Below are 16,389 nucleotides of genomic sequence, written 5' to 3'. Positions count from 1 at the left end.
CAAAAATATTAATTTCTAACTTAACACTGAACTGAAACACTAAATATCCTTATTCTACATTAACTCCACTATAACAAAAATCAGCACAAATGAGGGACTAGTAGCAACCAGCACGTAACTAAGTCTGGACCATGAAGTTCCCAATTCAAACAATTTACTAGGATTGTTTCTGATGGTCAAGACTAAAGCAGTGACTAGAGGAATACAACTTTCTATCTGTTTTGTACACAGTTGTGAACATGTCTTGCACATAAGAAACTTGCCAGTTCATATCTTTGCCAGCTCTGTTAAACAGCACTGCTTTATCTTCTAATCTGAATTGCATAAAGGGATTCACTAGATATTTCAGTAGCAGAAAATGTCAGTGGACATTTCAGTTGCACTCCAGATACAACCGCAGACGTTGACCTTGTCTCCATAGTCTGGAGTTTGTTTTCTCTGTGTACAAACTCAAAGATGAAACAAGGAGACATTTCAAGTCAATAGAGGCAGACAAACACCTAGCAAAGTTTTTCAATAAATCTGTGCCAATCTCCCACAACAGGAAAACGGCGCTGGCTACTGTCTCAGTAAGAGCCTATCTTCAGTTTCACCATTTCATCTGTCTCAGCACATTTAAAGATCATTCCACAATCAGTAGATTTTTACACTAGGGTATGGTGACACAAGACAAAGGCTGGCTTCAAAAAAATCCTCAGAATTCTCACAATCCATTCTGAAAAATTAAAATATTTTTTTCAGGTCCCTAGCTAGCTCATGGATCTTGTTTGGTCTGCAACATCATCTGGCATTAGGTGATGTAAAGGAAAATGCTACACATCTTTAGTCAACAATTAGATAAATAGCAAAGGTATTCTTAGAATTACTTTAGCGACCAAAACGGTTGATTTTGCTGACTTTGAGAATGAGTTTAAGACCTCTGAAGTGACAAAGTTCACAGACGAGAAGCCTGGGAAAGTAAAGGCCAGTAAGACTTCTTACTATGAGGTGGTATCACTACACCTATTCCTGTGCTTGAAGATACTCTTCTGCATGCTTCAGAAAAGTAAGTTTAATTACAGGCATCGACAATCATTAAGCATTTTTAAAATGCTAACTTTAAGAAGTCTTCAATGTACTTACCCTGATATATCTGAATAAATTGCTGTGTCTACAAAATAGGTTGGCAAAAGGTGAAAAACCAAGAGCAAAATGGCTTTGCATCCCTGTCCTTGCACAAGCCACAAATCTAGGACTGCAGGGATGGCTGCCCAGTACGTCCCCAGAAACGGCACTGCTCCAAGGATTGCTGCTAATGCTAAAGCACACAGAAGCAGAGGTGAGAAAAAGACCAGAGAAACATATTTCACAAATATATTTACAGTTAAATTCTGACACTTTTGCCACACCGGTAGTCCCACTTCTATCAACGGTTGTAAAGAAGACACTGAAGAAGTGCCACGTAAGGCTATTGGTGTTTTATTGCTGTGATTTAGGAAAAAAAGAAAATTACACTATTCCCCATACAGAAAAGCTTCGCCAACTGTCACTCATAAGGAGTTACTTCCAAAAGAGGCACCAATTCAGAAAAATTTAAAGTTATACCAATCATGCATATTTCAGACTTCTACATAACTACAAGTCAGCAACTGTGTGCAAGGAAGTATACAAGCAGAAGTCTCATTGTAACTTACCAGATCTCCTTCAGTCAACCATAATAAGGTATGTAGTACTGTGAGAAATCAGGCAAATATAAAATCCATGATTTATGTATTTCTGTGTGCACACGTGTACACATAGGCGCACACCTTTCTGATTATACAAATACCCCTTGTAATCTAAAGCAATGTAGTACGGCTGTCATCCTCATTTAATGCAACAAAACTGAACATAATACAAAAAATAATTAATTTTTTCCCCCTTTTTGGTCTCATTAACCAGAAAGCAAAAACTTTTTAAGATTTTGCATGTAGCTGAAAGAAAAAGAACGATTATCTTCTAAGTCGGTCTAATGACAACCAATGCCTTTAAGGTAGTTACGTTTTATAATACAGCCATTTCCAATTATATTGGGTTTTGCTGCTTTATAGCTTCCCCTTCTGTTCCCTCAAACATGAAGGTACAACATTTGTTTTAATTACTATTATTATTTTTAGGGCAAGAGAGGCAAAAGAGGAACAGGGGAGAAGATTTTTCCGTGAAAACTGTTCAGTCATTTCCAAAGCTAAGATTAAAGAATAACAGAAAGCCAGAGGCTAGTAGTCAGGCAACAGTACTGAGAAAAAGAAGTATGGCTCTATCATACATTTTCGTGACACCACATCTTCCTGCAGTTAGGCATCTTGAGAAACCGGCACCTGTCAACTATGGAAGAAACAAAAGCCAGGGCAGGTAGAATCAAGTTAAAACCTAGAAAGACTTGGGCTGAATAGAAGGGATAAAGAATTGCACCCAGCAAAAGAAACAGACAGGAGAAGTAAAATAGCTGTCAGGGGATGTGTTGGGAAAACAGAAAAAGGCAAGGCTCAGAGGTAAGAGAGCAATCGGGGACTTCTCTCCACCCTACTCATGGCAGTCCTGAAACATCCCTGGGCTAAGTTTTCAGCAGCACTACATACATTCACAGTTGGAACTAAGTATTTTGAAATTAAGAGTTATGATAAGGTATACAGTCTTCATAGAATAATTAGATTTATGATTGTTTAAATTAAACTTGGAAGAATCAATCGATACTAAGAAGTTCTTTGGAACTACAATGTGTATCACAAAAGTATTAAACTTTTCATAGGTCTTTCATAGTGGGGTTTGAACAATAAACAGGAAATAAAGATGAGATTATAGATTGAACGGGAAATAAAGAAAAAAATTCTGAATAGCTAGCTACTCATTAAATTCATACCATATTAAGGTTCCCTATAACAACTCTAATTCTGATAGCTGCCAGCTTCTGATTTAATGTTCTCTAAAAATAACTTTGATTAATCTTAACAACATTTAATCCTACTTGTATCTTGTACAATAAATAATTACATAATATTATCTATAAATAAGATTACAATTGTTCAAATTCTTACCAGATGGTATGAAGACTATGTTAATCCCAAATATAGTGTGAGTCAGCCAAGTGTAGAGTCCGTAGAACCCAGCCATTTTGAGAGAAGCATCAAATACACCTCTAAAACAACCAAAGAAATTCTGTTAAGTCTTATTGGCAATAGGATTCTGGGAACTATAAAGCTGCTTTGAAAAACTGCAAAGCCATTAGTGCCACAAATACACAACTCAAAACGTAACACTAAACCCTTTATGCATTTGTTCCTTATGAAAAGAACAAGCATCCATCACATCTGTCACTTAAGGCATTTAGACACAAAAATCCCAGACTGTTCTTTACTGTACAATGGGTTCCAGGGATAAACACCTTGAAAGAAACTGCTCAAGCATCAGACCACATCCTCTGTCAAAAATAACCTTTTACCTATGAGAAGCAGTACCATTCTATGTACAAACTACTTTTTCTTTGCCCTTTTCCACTTTCACATTTTCTTTACCTGCTTACATTTCTATACCTACTCATTCTCACTGGATTAAAACCACTGGTCTGTGAAGTGAAATAGGCTGCTCAAACTCTTACTTCCCTACGTACTTACATGGCTTTCCAGATGAAAATAACAGTACCTCATATTCATTACTGGATTTCAGCCTCAGTATCTTTATATTTCTAGCTTTTAGGTTGCTTACTAGCTTACATTACTAAAAACCAAATAGCAAGTCTGATAATCTAATTCAATCCTGCTAAATCTTTGTCCACCATGCTGGCCACAAAACAAAGTTCTCCTCTCTTAGCTGCCTGTTTGCTGTCTCAGGAAGCTGTAGTCACAGTTTTACAGCACTAGCACACTTACACATGTGGAGTATCCCATAATTGAACTGAAAACCTGTGCCTTCGGACTACTATCACAAAAATTATACTCTAAAACTGATATATCTCATCATTGTATTATGACAGTTTTTCACCCTTATTTGAGAAAGGCTTGAACCTTCCTGAAACCACTATTCTAGCTTGGATCTAAACTAAACCAGGAATCAAACTATCCCTGAGTTCCTCTCCCCAGAACAGTCCTAACAGTTACATCATTGCAGAAGTGGTGGCACGCACACCCTCCTTGCAAAGATAAATGCAAAGTTCGCTGATGTTAACTTCCCATTTTACATTTCACGCATTTTAGTTACACTGCTCGTGCCTTTGCAGTTTTGGGAACTCTGACAGGAGGGTAGAGAGGACAGGAAGACATGCAACAGAAATCACAGAGTCAGATGGTTAGTGGAAAGGTCACTGCAATTTGAAAAGTAACACGGTCTGCACAGAAAATGACCCTTTCTGGAACTAAAACCTCTAAGATCGAAGTTTTTTTTTCCTCTGGTGAGTCGATAAAGCTTTCTAGAAAAGATACCTTCTCTACTATTAAACTACTAAGTAGAATTTTCTCTTCTGAAGTACCAGTAAGAACTGCAAGACTCCCGAATTTTTGCTTCTTTGGACACTATCCTCTTTATTATTTCCATGGGCAGTTTGCATATTTTTGCCCTCCTTTACCACCTAAAGACACACGTAGATTCCCAAATGACTGCTGAATCAAAATTATCTTATTTAAAATTCACCCGTTGGAAGTTATGACTGCATAACAAACCTCACACACAAACGCTGGTGTTCAAAATGTGAGATTAATTTAACAGATGAACTAGGAACAGCTGTTGTCAACCATTTTCCCCCAAAAAAGAGGGAAAGGGAGAATGTGGAAAGAGCAAGCTTTAAAGAACAACCTGAAATAACAAATCAAACCTTTGACAGACAAATACTATGCGGTGCATGAAGAAGGGGAAAGAGTATTTACAAATATGTGTTGGCCTCATTGAATAGCCCCTGAATACTTTGCAGTTTAGATAAACTTCTAAAATAATACAGTGGGAAATCACAGACCAAAATATATAGAATCTACAGATTTTGAAGAGTGAAATACTCGCCTGTGTTTTAGTTATAGGGAAAGTAAGCTTCTGACATAAAAAAATTTGGCAAGGAGAAGACCCCAAAAACCAAAGCCACAGTAAAATTGATAATGTGAGTTTGCATTAAAAACTCAGTATGTTTTCATAGTTCAGCTACTCAAAAGTCTTAATTTTCTGCATTTTCTGTGACATTTAATTCATGCCTGCTTTGTCTGAGGATATCAAATGAGCATAATATTTTTGTAACAAGAACCTGTTTATTAATTGAAATGGGTTCTGTCAACCATCAAGTATAAACATCACATAAAAAAGGGTGGAAAAAAATCAATCTATCAACATTTTATTTAAGGATACCTTACAGAGGGCTAAATACCACTTTAATCCAAACATGCAAGTAATCTGTGGTTGGATTTTAAGAATTTAGAACATAAACAATTACAACAGGGTCTTTGGCGATGGAAGCCTCCAGGCAGCTGGGGAAATGAAGTGCTATCTGTACTGCAATGATCACGAGGGTGCAGCAAAAAACCCCCACCACTTCTCCTGGTTGCACTAAAGATACGCTTGTTCAAACTAAACCCTTATGCTTTTGTCAAGCCAACTTCCTCAGCCTTGTTGGTCTCTTAAATCTTAGACCTGTCCCACAGAAATCCCTCTGCACTATAAAGAAGGTAACTCACAGTTTCTGAAACTCTTAATTGGTGACACAAAGTTTTCAACTTTTTTTTAAATGCAATTTGCCAGGTCCTTCCAAAACAAAACCAAAGAGAAAGAAAACCCAACATATCCAGAAGAATTTGTTAGAAGGAGGCATTTTACTATGAGAATCCAGATTTCAGCTTGCTATAATTAAATCTTCAAGTAAATCTTTTTCCTATAAATCAAACAGGAACTGTGGCACAAATGCATCTCACTTGTCAAAAATATTATAAAATTGTCCTTGAAGTATCTCCTTATTTTTCCTATACAGATGTTTTCTGTACTATAGTAAAATTAACAAGGTGTCGTGGTTTAACCCCAGCCAGCAACTAGGACCACGCAGCAGCTTGCTCCCTCCCGCCCCCCACAGGGTAGGGGGAAAAGGAAAAAAACAGGGGCAGGGGGAAGCAAACAATAAAACCCCTCATGGGTTGAGATAAGGACAGTTAAATAGAAGAGTAACGGAAGAGGAAAGAAACAATAATGGCAAAAGAATATACAAGATGAAGTAATACAACACAAGTCACTCTTACCACCTGGTGAATTGGTTGCCCAGACCAACCCTAGCAGTGATTGAGGATTCCTGCCCCTTGGCCAATCCCCATTTATATACTGAGCATGATGTCTATGGTATGGAATATTCCTTTGGCCAACTTGTCCTGTCTGTGCTCCCTCTCAGCTTCTATGGGAAGCTGAAAAAAGCCCCTGACTAATATAGACATCACTTAGCAACAACTAAAACAATATGTGTTATTCTCATACTAAATCCAAAATACAGCAGCTACTAGAAAGAAAATTAACTCCATCTCAACTGAAACCAGGACACAAGGTCTTAACGACTTCTGTTAGTATGCCCCAAAACTACATTTCAGTATACAGGAGACAAGGCGGGCCTCTGGCTTGAGGCAGGTATCTGAAGTATCAACTTCACTTGAAATTAAAATATCCATCTACAACTACAGGAAAGACTTACTTTTTAAACAAGCAATCATTTTAGATTTTCCCAGAGAGACTACAAAAGAAGGGAAGACATCTTATTATGGTACCCAAAAGACAAACAACAATCCACAAAAATGATTCCACCAGCCAGAATTAACTGCTGTGAATTTGACTATGTTAGGGAGTAACTGCAAAACTGCTTCTCATTCATAAGAAAGGATCCAAAACTGCCATTCTAATTTACACAGTTTTCACATTTCAGTTCAGACAAGCAAAATTTTTTATCCTCAGATTAATTATATGCAAATTTGAATTCAACTTTAATGTTTTCGCTTACGTAGTCATGCAGCTTACAAGAAAATTTTACACTAAGTCCATTACTCATTACAGATGCGCTAGCAGGATAACAGGAAAGTTAATCATGGAACAACAGGTATGTCCTGGTCTGATGTCATTCTGCAAGTTGCTACATAATTTATTTCAATAGCAAAATAGCATATACCACTAGAAGACTGTACAACACCTCTCTAGGTCCTTGCATCTAGCACACACAACAAATAAGCTGAAAGGAGAAGGCAACACACAGTCCTGAGGAAGCTGTGAGGTGCCAGTGGTCAAGCAGGAAGCAATACAAAGCTACATCTAATTTTATTCTCCTCCTCTCCTTCACTTTTCTTTGTGTCTGCCTCAACTAGTCAGAAAAAAATTGCAGGGGATCCTACTTTGTGTCGAGTGTGGCCCAGGAGATCTCTAAAGTCTCTGAAGACTCATCTTTGTTACTTCTCTCAGAAAAACTAAGAATCATACCTTAAAGTCTCTAGAAAATCATATCCATTTGACTTCATGGTTACAGCAGCTAAAAAAATAATGCTGAAAACACTAACCAGAATCTTCACCTTCAGCTACTCTGCACCTGCAATACCAGATCTTAAAGATGATGTGGTATGCTAGCTCAAATGCTGAATGAATTTATCACCATCTGTAAAATGCAGACCTTCCTGGTGAAATTATGACAGTAAATTAATTTCATCTCTTAATACATTATTGGCATACATACAGCTTCCTTTTATATACAAGAGTAATTGCATGTTTCAGAAATCAGAAAACCCAATTGCTACTTATGTCTCACTTTGGCACTGTATCTGGATGAACCACTTTACCTGCAAGAGCTGTCATCTGCAAATGCGTAATTTATGAGCACTTCATGGCAATTTGTTGTAAGGCATACTTAGACACATATATTCCATTTTACTGAGCTTTGAAAAGCATGTAAGATTTAAAAAAAAAAAAACAAAAATCAAAGAATACGGGTTATACTTCACATTTTTCCAATTAAAAATGAAGAAACTTCCATCAAATTGTCAGATGTTTCTGCATAGATGGACTAATTTTTTTATTTTTTTTTTTGTTAAAATTCCTTCTACTTCACTGAAAAACTAGGGAATTTGCTTGTGGATTTCAGAAGGGTAAGTGCCACCTTTTCATTTTATGAATTTTGTGGGGTTTAGTAGATTTCTTTTTTTTCCCCTCTTTACTGAGTCTACAGCTTCCCCTTTGCTTCTACTGAAGTTTACATTAAACGTATGCCCACCTGAATTCAGGTTCACTTCACAGAGCCTGCAGGTAAGATCTGTTCACCACTAGCAACATGGTGAAATTTCAAAAATTTCAAGCTAACACTGCAACAACCCCATCTGAAAGGAAAGAGGCAGAAAAGTGAAGACTCCCATACACGTATGGTACCGTATCTTTGTTGCAAAATGTTCCTGTATACACAACTGACTAATTCAAAACGATACTTTTAGAAACTCCAACTACTCAATTTCTTTTGAGAATACAACCTTTACATCTTAAAAGTAGAGGTAGAAAAGTGAATGCAATGCATTCCAAACTTCACAGCACAGCTTCATAATTTATTTCAAATCAGGTTAACTCAGAACTGCCACAAGAAAAGAGCGCTCCCATTCCCCTGTTCTCCAGCATTCACTTCTGCCCCAGACCACCCTTCCTCTATCTACCTGCCAGCAGTCTCTTTTATGTGCCACAACGGTTTTTACAATGAATTCAGCTAAGAATTATTTTTTGCTGGGTTAGTTTTAACTAACTAGCTCGGTCCTCTACTCCCCATCCAGCTCATAGAGCAGTAGCATAAATAGCTGCGTTCACACCAGGAAAGAAGCCAGCATGCTCGTGGCTGGAGGGCTGGAACTTTTCTTTGCACAGTAGTGATGTCTTATCCCAGCTGAAATGAACAGCCGCTGTCACCATAACTTCAAAAACCAAATAACTCATTTTCTTCCTTCAGACACCACCAAGACCCCTTGCAAAAGACGAGCTGCCAGTAATGATCAAAGGACAGCCATTGTCTTAAAAAAAGACCAAAGTATTCTTCTTCTACAATGATCCCCCAAATTTCAAGTGATCACCAGGAGAACAGTGAAGAATGAAATGACTCAACAAAGTCCCTTTGCAAAAAAAACTCCTAAGCTGTTCTTTGACTCCCTCTAAGGGTTCTGTTCTTTTAGCAATAAAAGAGACTCTTATTTTTCAGTTTTAAATTACATATGAAAATAAGGAAAGAGAGCCAAGATATACTCCAGCTATGGATAAAGCAGAAGTGGCAGCGTTTTTACTAACAGAGTAAGATCATCTAAGGAGCAATATAAATATGCAGATGATTTTCAGAGATGACTCCATGACAAGATTTCAACAGTTCTGCTATGAAATTAATTTCTGCATAGGAATGGTACAACTGAGCAAAGAGAGGTAACAGCTCTAACAAATGGAAGCAGTAATGACACTAGTGAGATAAAGCGATACAGCCTTGAACAAAGCATAGGTCCTTGAGATGGTGCAACTGATGCAAATATTACACCTCTCAAGGCAGGACAGGGCTCCAGTGACTCTACCAAAACTTCAGACTTTTAAACGGTGGGAAGTAGCCGGAAGGACACAGCAGTGAACAGGCTTTCTTCTCTAACAGAGAAACTTCTACATTCTCTGAAAGAGAATGATTAACGTGTAGTCCAACTTATAAGAAATTCTACATGTGATTATTTCTTTGTAATACTTTGAATGTTTTTAAATGACTGTTTGGGCTTGGTCATATTTACTACATCAACTTACAATGATTCTTCTGAGAAGGACATTTGAAATTGTTATTTCTGAATCAACTGTTTTTAACACTTCCAGCTTTTTAAAGGATAGTTTCTCATTTCCTATGGTGTTTGTAACTTGCTGTTCAGCTATGTAGTCAGTCTTCCCTTTCACCTTAACTCAAGCCTTTCTTAGCAGTTGGTGTGCACTGGCACTGTACGTCGAACATTTATTATTCTCCACACTGCTTGTAAGGATATAATACTTTTAGATGCCCATTTTAGCTTCAAAAATTCATGAATGAGAGCAGCAGCTAGCTGGCTTCAATAAAGCTTGAGATCCATTGCAGTCTTATATTAAGAAACTCCCAGTCTGTTCATATCATTACAATTATAAAATTATGAATCACAAGCATAAAGTGTTTATTTTGATTACTTATGCTGGTAGAGAGCATAAATAATGGATTGAACTTACAATTCGACCTAAGATGACAAAAAAAGCAAAAAGCTAAGTCTGTGATGTTAAATCTTCAAAATGCCAGGAAATCCTGAAGTTTTCTCAGCTTTCATGCTGCCTTCTTACATTACAATAAATCAGTATTTTAAATAGCAGAAATCTAAACAAGGTTATAGTAATATATTCTGCAGCCTTAAATACACACATAAAGAATTATTAGATATGCAAGCATAGAATCCCGCAATGTTATACTAAAAATAATTCTCCTACTATCCCTTTATTCTTAGAAATGCTCAATAGAAGATCTCTTTTCTATATATTTAATAATTCTTTCAGCAACCCTTGTCTTTCCATCCCTCCAGGTTAGCTACTAGGCCTGCCTTAGAAGCAAAGAGAAAAAACTAACTGGCTGAGCCAAATTCCAGATGCAAGTGTCACTGGTTTTACTGATACGGTCTATGTCACATACCAACTAAACTTTCATTCAAATAAAGATTGTAAGTTCTGACATACAAATAACTGTTTAAAAAAGTTGGTGTTGTAGAAAAAGCAGCATATATACATAATTGCATAAGTGCAACAAGTAATTAAAGGATTGGTATCCAAGATGCAATGTAGTTACATTATTCTTAAAGACTGCGTGCAAATCTGCTTCTGTGTTTAAACATGCGCAGACACACACACACAATAACCCACATCCTCTACATGTTTACAGATACCTTCAGTCTTAAACAAACTGGACAGTCACAGAATTACAAATGACAAAACCACAATAAGAGAAATCACTGTTACAACATACAGAATGTGCCACCTGGAATACGAAAGAAGCAAACGGTAGAATATCGGCACAGCCTGATATAAAACAAGGAAGCCCTCAATAACCCGTCAACGTGTTTGAAAATACACTGTACCAATCTGCAGGGCGTAGAGAGAACTGTTTGTTTCAGCATCAGATTATGCACTTACGTAACCTTGAGAATTAGGGGTAGCAAACTGTAAAATTCCTACAGACTTTGTGACATGCTTGACCCAAACTGTGTGTACAATAATGAGTATTTTTTCATAGTTTCAGGTAAATTTGGAAAAAGAGTAAAGGTTAAGCATGAGCCAATCAATTATTTTCTGAAATTTTCTTTGAATTATTCTTTGAATATTTTTTTAAACATGTATATGTAAAGCAATATACAGACAACTGTGTTTAATAAGAACAAGTAATTTTGATATAAAAGAAAAAGGAAATAGAAGTAAAGACAAATCCTTTTTTTTTTTTTTTTTTGCACATGGGAGAATATTTAAGACCAAAATAGTGGTATGAGCAAATCATGTGGTTATTGCTACTAAAACAATCAACCAATAAACACTACTATCTATATAGTAAATAATCAGGTTACAGCTACTCTCAGTTTGGTTCTGCAAATGCACTGAAACATTGCGGCATCTCTTCTAGATTTGTAGACTACATTCTATTTATTATTTTTTTTCAGTAACTCAACTGAAGCTTTTCCTTTCTTCCATGTAATTAAAAAAAAGTTATCTGTTATTCACAGTTTTAGACTAGGAAATTATTTCATTAAGACAGAATAATTTTCAATTCTATTCCCACCTCATAACATAAACCATAAGTAGAGCTTATAAAATTTCAGTAAGGTCCTGTTAAATGCATTCCTGTGACAAAAGAGATTTCTGCAAGGGATAGTCTTGCTACTAAAGAACATACATTGCATGCAAAAATTCAGTCAAAACATAATCAGTTAACAGTTGTCTTTGAAAAACTATTCTGAAAGTAAAATAAACAAGATCACAAATTTTGCTTTTTCTAAGCATTAGCTTAACATGCTGGAAGATTATTGTTTTCTGTGGGAATTGTATCACCATCTCATTTTCTCCATCATTACTGCCGGGATAGCACAGCAAACCAGGTAGATGCTTAAACAGCCGAGATTGTTTTGTTTGTTTGTTTGTTTGCATGTAGATCATTTCAGATCTCTTTAAATGTTAATAAATAAAATTTGAAAAACCATTAAGAACCTATTTCAGCCATCAAGGCACTATAGGTTTTCTTCATATCAAATCTCTCTGACTTCTGGCATATTTCAATTAAGGATCTGATTACTATTTCCTCTTTAGAAACGCCTAATATTTTAAGTAACTTTTATATAGCCAATGAAAAATCTGATCAAATTTGAGGTATACATGGCAAATGAAGAAAATGAAGCAAATAATGATAACCCTTCTCAAATTGAAAACAAACAGTACTCATCTTCCTGGCATTACAGAACAAACTTCCACTAACACATGTTTCAAAGCATCACTCAAAATACTGATCTGGGTCTAAGACCATTTCACAGTGTAATTAGGCCCCACCAAAATTGAAAGCTGCAGTAACTTTAAGCCACAGCCATACCCGTGTGCATGCACTCATGTGAAAGTATCGCACACACTAAATTGCACTGAGGCCGTGACAACATGCAACTTAGTAATGTGCAATATCTCCACCAGAGCAAGCAGAATGGGAGCTTCGGGGAAGAAGGGTATGGTGCATTCAGGAAGAGAACGACATGCTGCTCAGGGAAAGGAAAATGGTTCAGGCAAAGGTGTGCATGCTACTACTTTGGAGACCTGTGAACTGGAGAATTCCTGCTTCATCCATTCAGGGAAAAAAAAAAAAATAAATCCAGACAAGAGCACCACCTCCCTATTTCAGCGATACAGGACGTAATTCTCCTACTTATGCAGTGAGGTAGGCAACTTATGAACTAACTTGATTTTACAGAACCTTTTTGAACAAAGCAAGTCTCTCACTGATATGGGCAGATAACAATGTCCCCCCCAACCCTCAAAATACTACATTAGCAAGATAATTATAATTACAATGAAAAATTTCACTAACTAGTATTGAGAACTAAAATTATCTAAATCTGGTAAGCCTATCCAAGTGGTTCTCACGTTTCTAAAGTAACTAATCTTCCTAAATCTCACAGAGCACTGCCAAAAGAATTCCTGCAGCTCGACCTACTCTGGCGTATCCCTTTTGCCACAGTTGCCAGTCCCCTCCCTATTCCCATTTCTCCACTGGTTCCCGTAGCTAACTTTTAGTAGTTTCAGTGAAAGAAAATCATGTATTTACTATATTCACAGGGTACTAAACACCACTGCCAGTCAAAGAAGACTCTTACACATGATGAAGGTGCAACACTACCTTCATAATTCATCACATTTTTGTGCTGATAATCACTTACGAAATATGGAAAACTGGAAAAAAAATTAAAGAAAAGAACAGAGTGGTAGGAGGGATGAAAGGCAATGTGCAAATGGAGCATTTATCAAGAAGAAGAAATAGTAACTAAGTGTGGCCACGCCAAGAAAGTTAAAATTGGAGTGAGAAAGACCTGAGATTGATTGCAAACCAAAGAAAAAGAGAAACAGATAAACCAACTGGGCATGAAAGAGCAAAACTATTAGAGAACAGAAGCTATTTTGCTACTGAGGTATTAGCAGTATTCAGTGTTATTACCATTTTCCTCAATTTTTATTTCCCACCCCATTTCCAGGCAATGGCCTATGAAATTCCAGCACAGAATTTGGCATTGTGAATTATGAATGAGTTCCTTGATTTGAAGTAGCACCAGTACTTCATACATCAGCCAGAAAACCCTGCAGTCACACGTGGCTTTGCTAGTGATCTTCCTCCCAGGCTTTTTACTGTTTTTTACAGAATCATCATACAAATACTGATCTTCTTTCTCCCTCCTCCCAGATTAAATGCTGCCTTCCCCAAGATGCAACCAATCAGATGGAGCAAAGGCAGTATACGGCAACAAAGCATACACAAGTGCTTACTCTAAAATGATCAGAGCGTTTTCATCATGAAAGTTACTCAAAACTGGGAAAACTGATTTATGAACAGTTTGCAAAACCGTATTTGTTCTGTAGTCTAAAGACCGTTGGTCCCATTCTGGAAGATTACTTGGAGGCTGGCAGGACTTACCTGTGAGAACTGGGACAACTCCAGAAAAGAAGGTATCTGGGGCAAAGGCAAATGCTGAGCTCACAAACAGAATCACATTCACAAGATGGGGAAAGACCAAACCGGCAGCAGGCCATCCTTTGCGTTTCCCTTTGCTTCCTTGTCCTGGGAGAAGCCTAGAAAGACTAAATTATGCTTCCAAGATGAGAAGTTCCACCCTGAGCAAAGGCGTCTTGCATCCCTCCCTCTCCTCTGGGTGTCTAAAGTCTTAGAAGAGCAAGAGCTTCTTGAAGCCAGACACTCTGTGTCAGTGCACAAAGAGCAGCAACAGATCAAGCAAGGACATTAGAAAGACAGCTGCTGCTTTGGAAAAGCAGAACACTACAGTTGTGCCAGAAGGAAGTGCTAGACTTTAGCCTTAAGGTCCCTTCTAGCTGTTTCATTACGAGTTCTTTTCAAGAGTGGGCCATGAACCATTAAAAAAACCCCCAGACAATAAAACAGCAACATTAAAAAAAAAAACCCACAGTAGAAATGAGGCATTTCTCTCATTTGGCACCTTCATCTGGACTTTTCTGTCCCCTCCTGGTCTCCATAGCCCAGGAAAAGACTTGTAATCCCAGCCCAAGTCTTCAAAGTCTCCCCTTCAAAGTCTCAGCCTTTGAAATGGTGAAGGGCACACCAGGGGCAGGCAGAGGGAGTTGCCTCTGGTCTGCATCAAGAGAAGGCTCGGGGTGGACCTGACTGGTGACTACTGCTAAACGAGTGGCACTAGGCCCAGAAGGCATCTCAGCTAGACAAAAGGAAAAGATTATCACCATGAGGCTACTCCACTACAGCACAGGGGGGCAGAGGGGCCGTGAAGTCTCTGTCCTTGAGGGTACCCAAAAATGACTAAAGAAACTCCCAAGCAACAGGATCCAAATGGGGCTGCTCTGAGCAGAAGCTTGGACTGGAGACCTCCAAGCGTGTCTACCAGCCTCTGTGCTTCTGTGGTTCTTTGAACATGAGCTGTCCTGCCTTCCCCAGATGGGAAGGGCCAGCCACAGTCCTGTGGAAGGCGACCTGTCCCACCACCACCCAGGCCCTTACTTCAGACGCACAGCCACTATCTAGCATGGGGGCTGTGCCACTTTGCAGGGCACCGTGTCGGTGAGGGATCACTGAGGACCCCCAACCCTCCTGGAACACTGTTGCTACCATCTTGTCAAGAGGATGCCAGGCACGGGATGAGGAGGGGGCTGGAGCCCAGGGGTCATGAGGGGAGCTGGAGGGTGGGCCCTGTCTCCAAGGGACAGCCTTTCTCTGGGGCAAGCAACATGGCAGACCAAAGCGAGCCCCAGGAAAGGGGCCCTCAGCCCCATCGACCCTCGTCCTTCTCCCAGCGTTTGGGCACGTTTCAGGTCACAGGCCCCCCATGCCCAAACCCGACATATTTGGCCACAGGCATCAGCCACAGTCACAATCCACATCACAGTGGCCTCCTGGTGTCACCAGCCACCTCACTGCCCATTACTCAGGACCTATAAAAGCAGGGGCCTATGCAGCTGGCCCGCAGTTTGCCGAGCTTCCTGGCCCTCCGATGCCAAGCACGGCTGGCAGGACGAGAAGCCGGAGTAGCAAGGCAGATGGCTGCCCACCTTGGCATGGGCCGCCCCAGAGCTGCTCCCTGCAACTGCGGAGGAGGAAGGCACCTCCCAGGACTAGAAAGCACAATCAGCAGCAACAGGAGGAGGAGGAACATCATCCCTCATGGCACGAGCACCAGTGTCCTCACTTCTGCCATCAACCGCACGCAGTGCCTGGCTGAAGGCCCACCAGGGAACGGTGCGCAGCCCAAGCGCATCTGCCTGCCGGGGAATGGTGTGAGACTCCCAGGCGTTGGCATTGAAGAACAATGCGCAGGCCACGTGTGCCAACCCACCAAGGCATGGCGTGTGGCCAACAGCTGCCATTACACCAGGCAGCAGTGTGGAGCCCATGAAAGTGGCCCCACCTCAAGACCAAGAGGAACCAATGGAAGCACGGCTACCTCAGGACCAAGAAGAACCCATGGAAGTGGATCCACCTGCACGGGGATGACCTGGCAGTACACCAGCACACCCTGGCTCCTTCTGTGAGATCGCACTAACGGCCTCGCAGGAGCCACCTGGCCAGATCCCTGGGGGCAGCCCAGCCTCTGCACCCAACATTAGCTGGGAGAAGAAAAACTCTGTGGACATCCTGCAGGCTCACCTGCAACATCT

At 39.4% G+C, this 16,389-nt stretch overlaps 1 protein-coding gene across 3 annotated transcripts in view; it reads right to left on the bottom strand.

The window, feature by feature from the left end:
• The window catches only part of TMEM245 (transmembrane protein 245), a 101,603-nt gene that overhangs the window by 18,428 nt on the left and 66,786 nt on the right, over window positions 1–16,389 (bottom strand). For all 3 annotated transcript variants that reach the window (XM_054191268.1, XM_054191270.1, XM_054191271.1), the window contains 2 exons: window positions 3,054–3,154; window positions 1,123–1,297 (listed from right to left, as the gene is read on the bottom strand). In XM_054191268.1, the coding sequence (XP_054047243.1) occupies window positions 1,123–1,297; window positions 3,054–3,154 (276 nt within the window). The remainder of the gene's footprint in view (window positions 1–1,122; window positions 1,298–3,053; window positions 3,155–16,389) is intronic.

Source organism: Rissa tridactyla, chromosome 2 (assembly GCF_028500815.1).
Source record: "Rissa tridactyla isolate bRisTri1 chromosome 2, bRisTri1.patW.cur.20221130, whole genome shotgun sequence".
NCBI lineage: Eukaryota > Metazoa > Chordata > Aves > Charadriiformes > Laridae > Rissa > Rissa tridactyla.
Note: the sequence above shows the minus strand (reverse complement) of the source record. Positions and strands in the feature narration are given on the sequence as shown.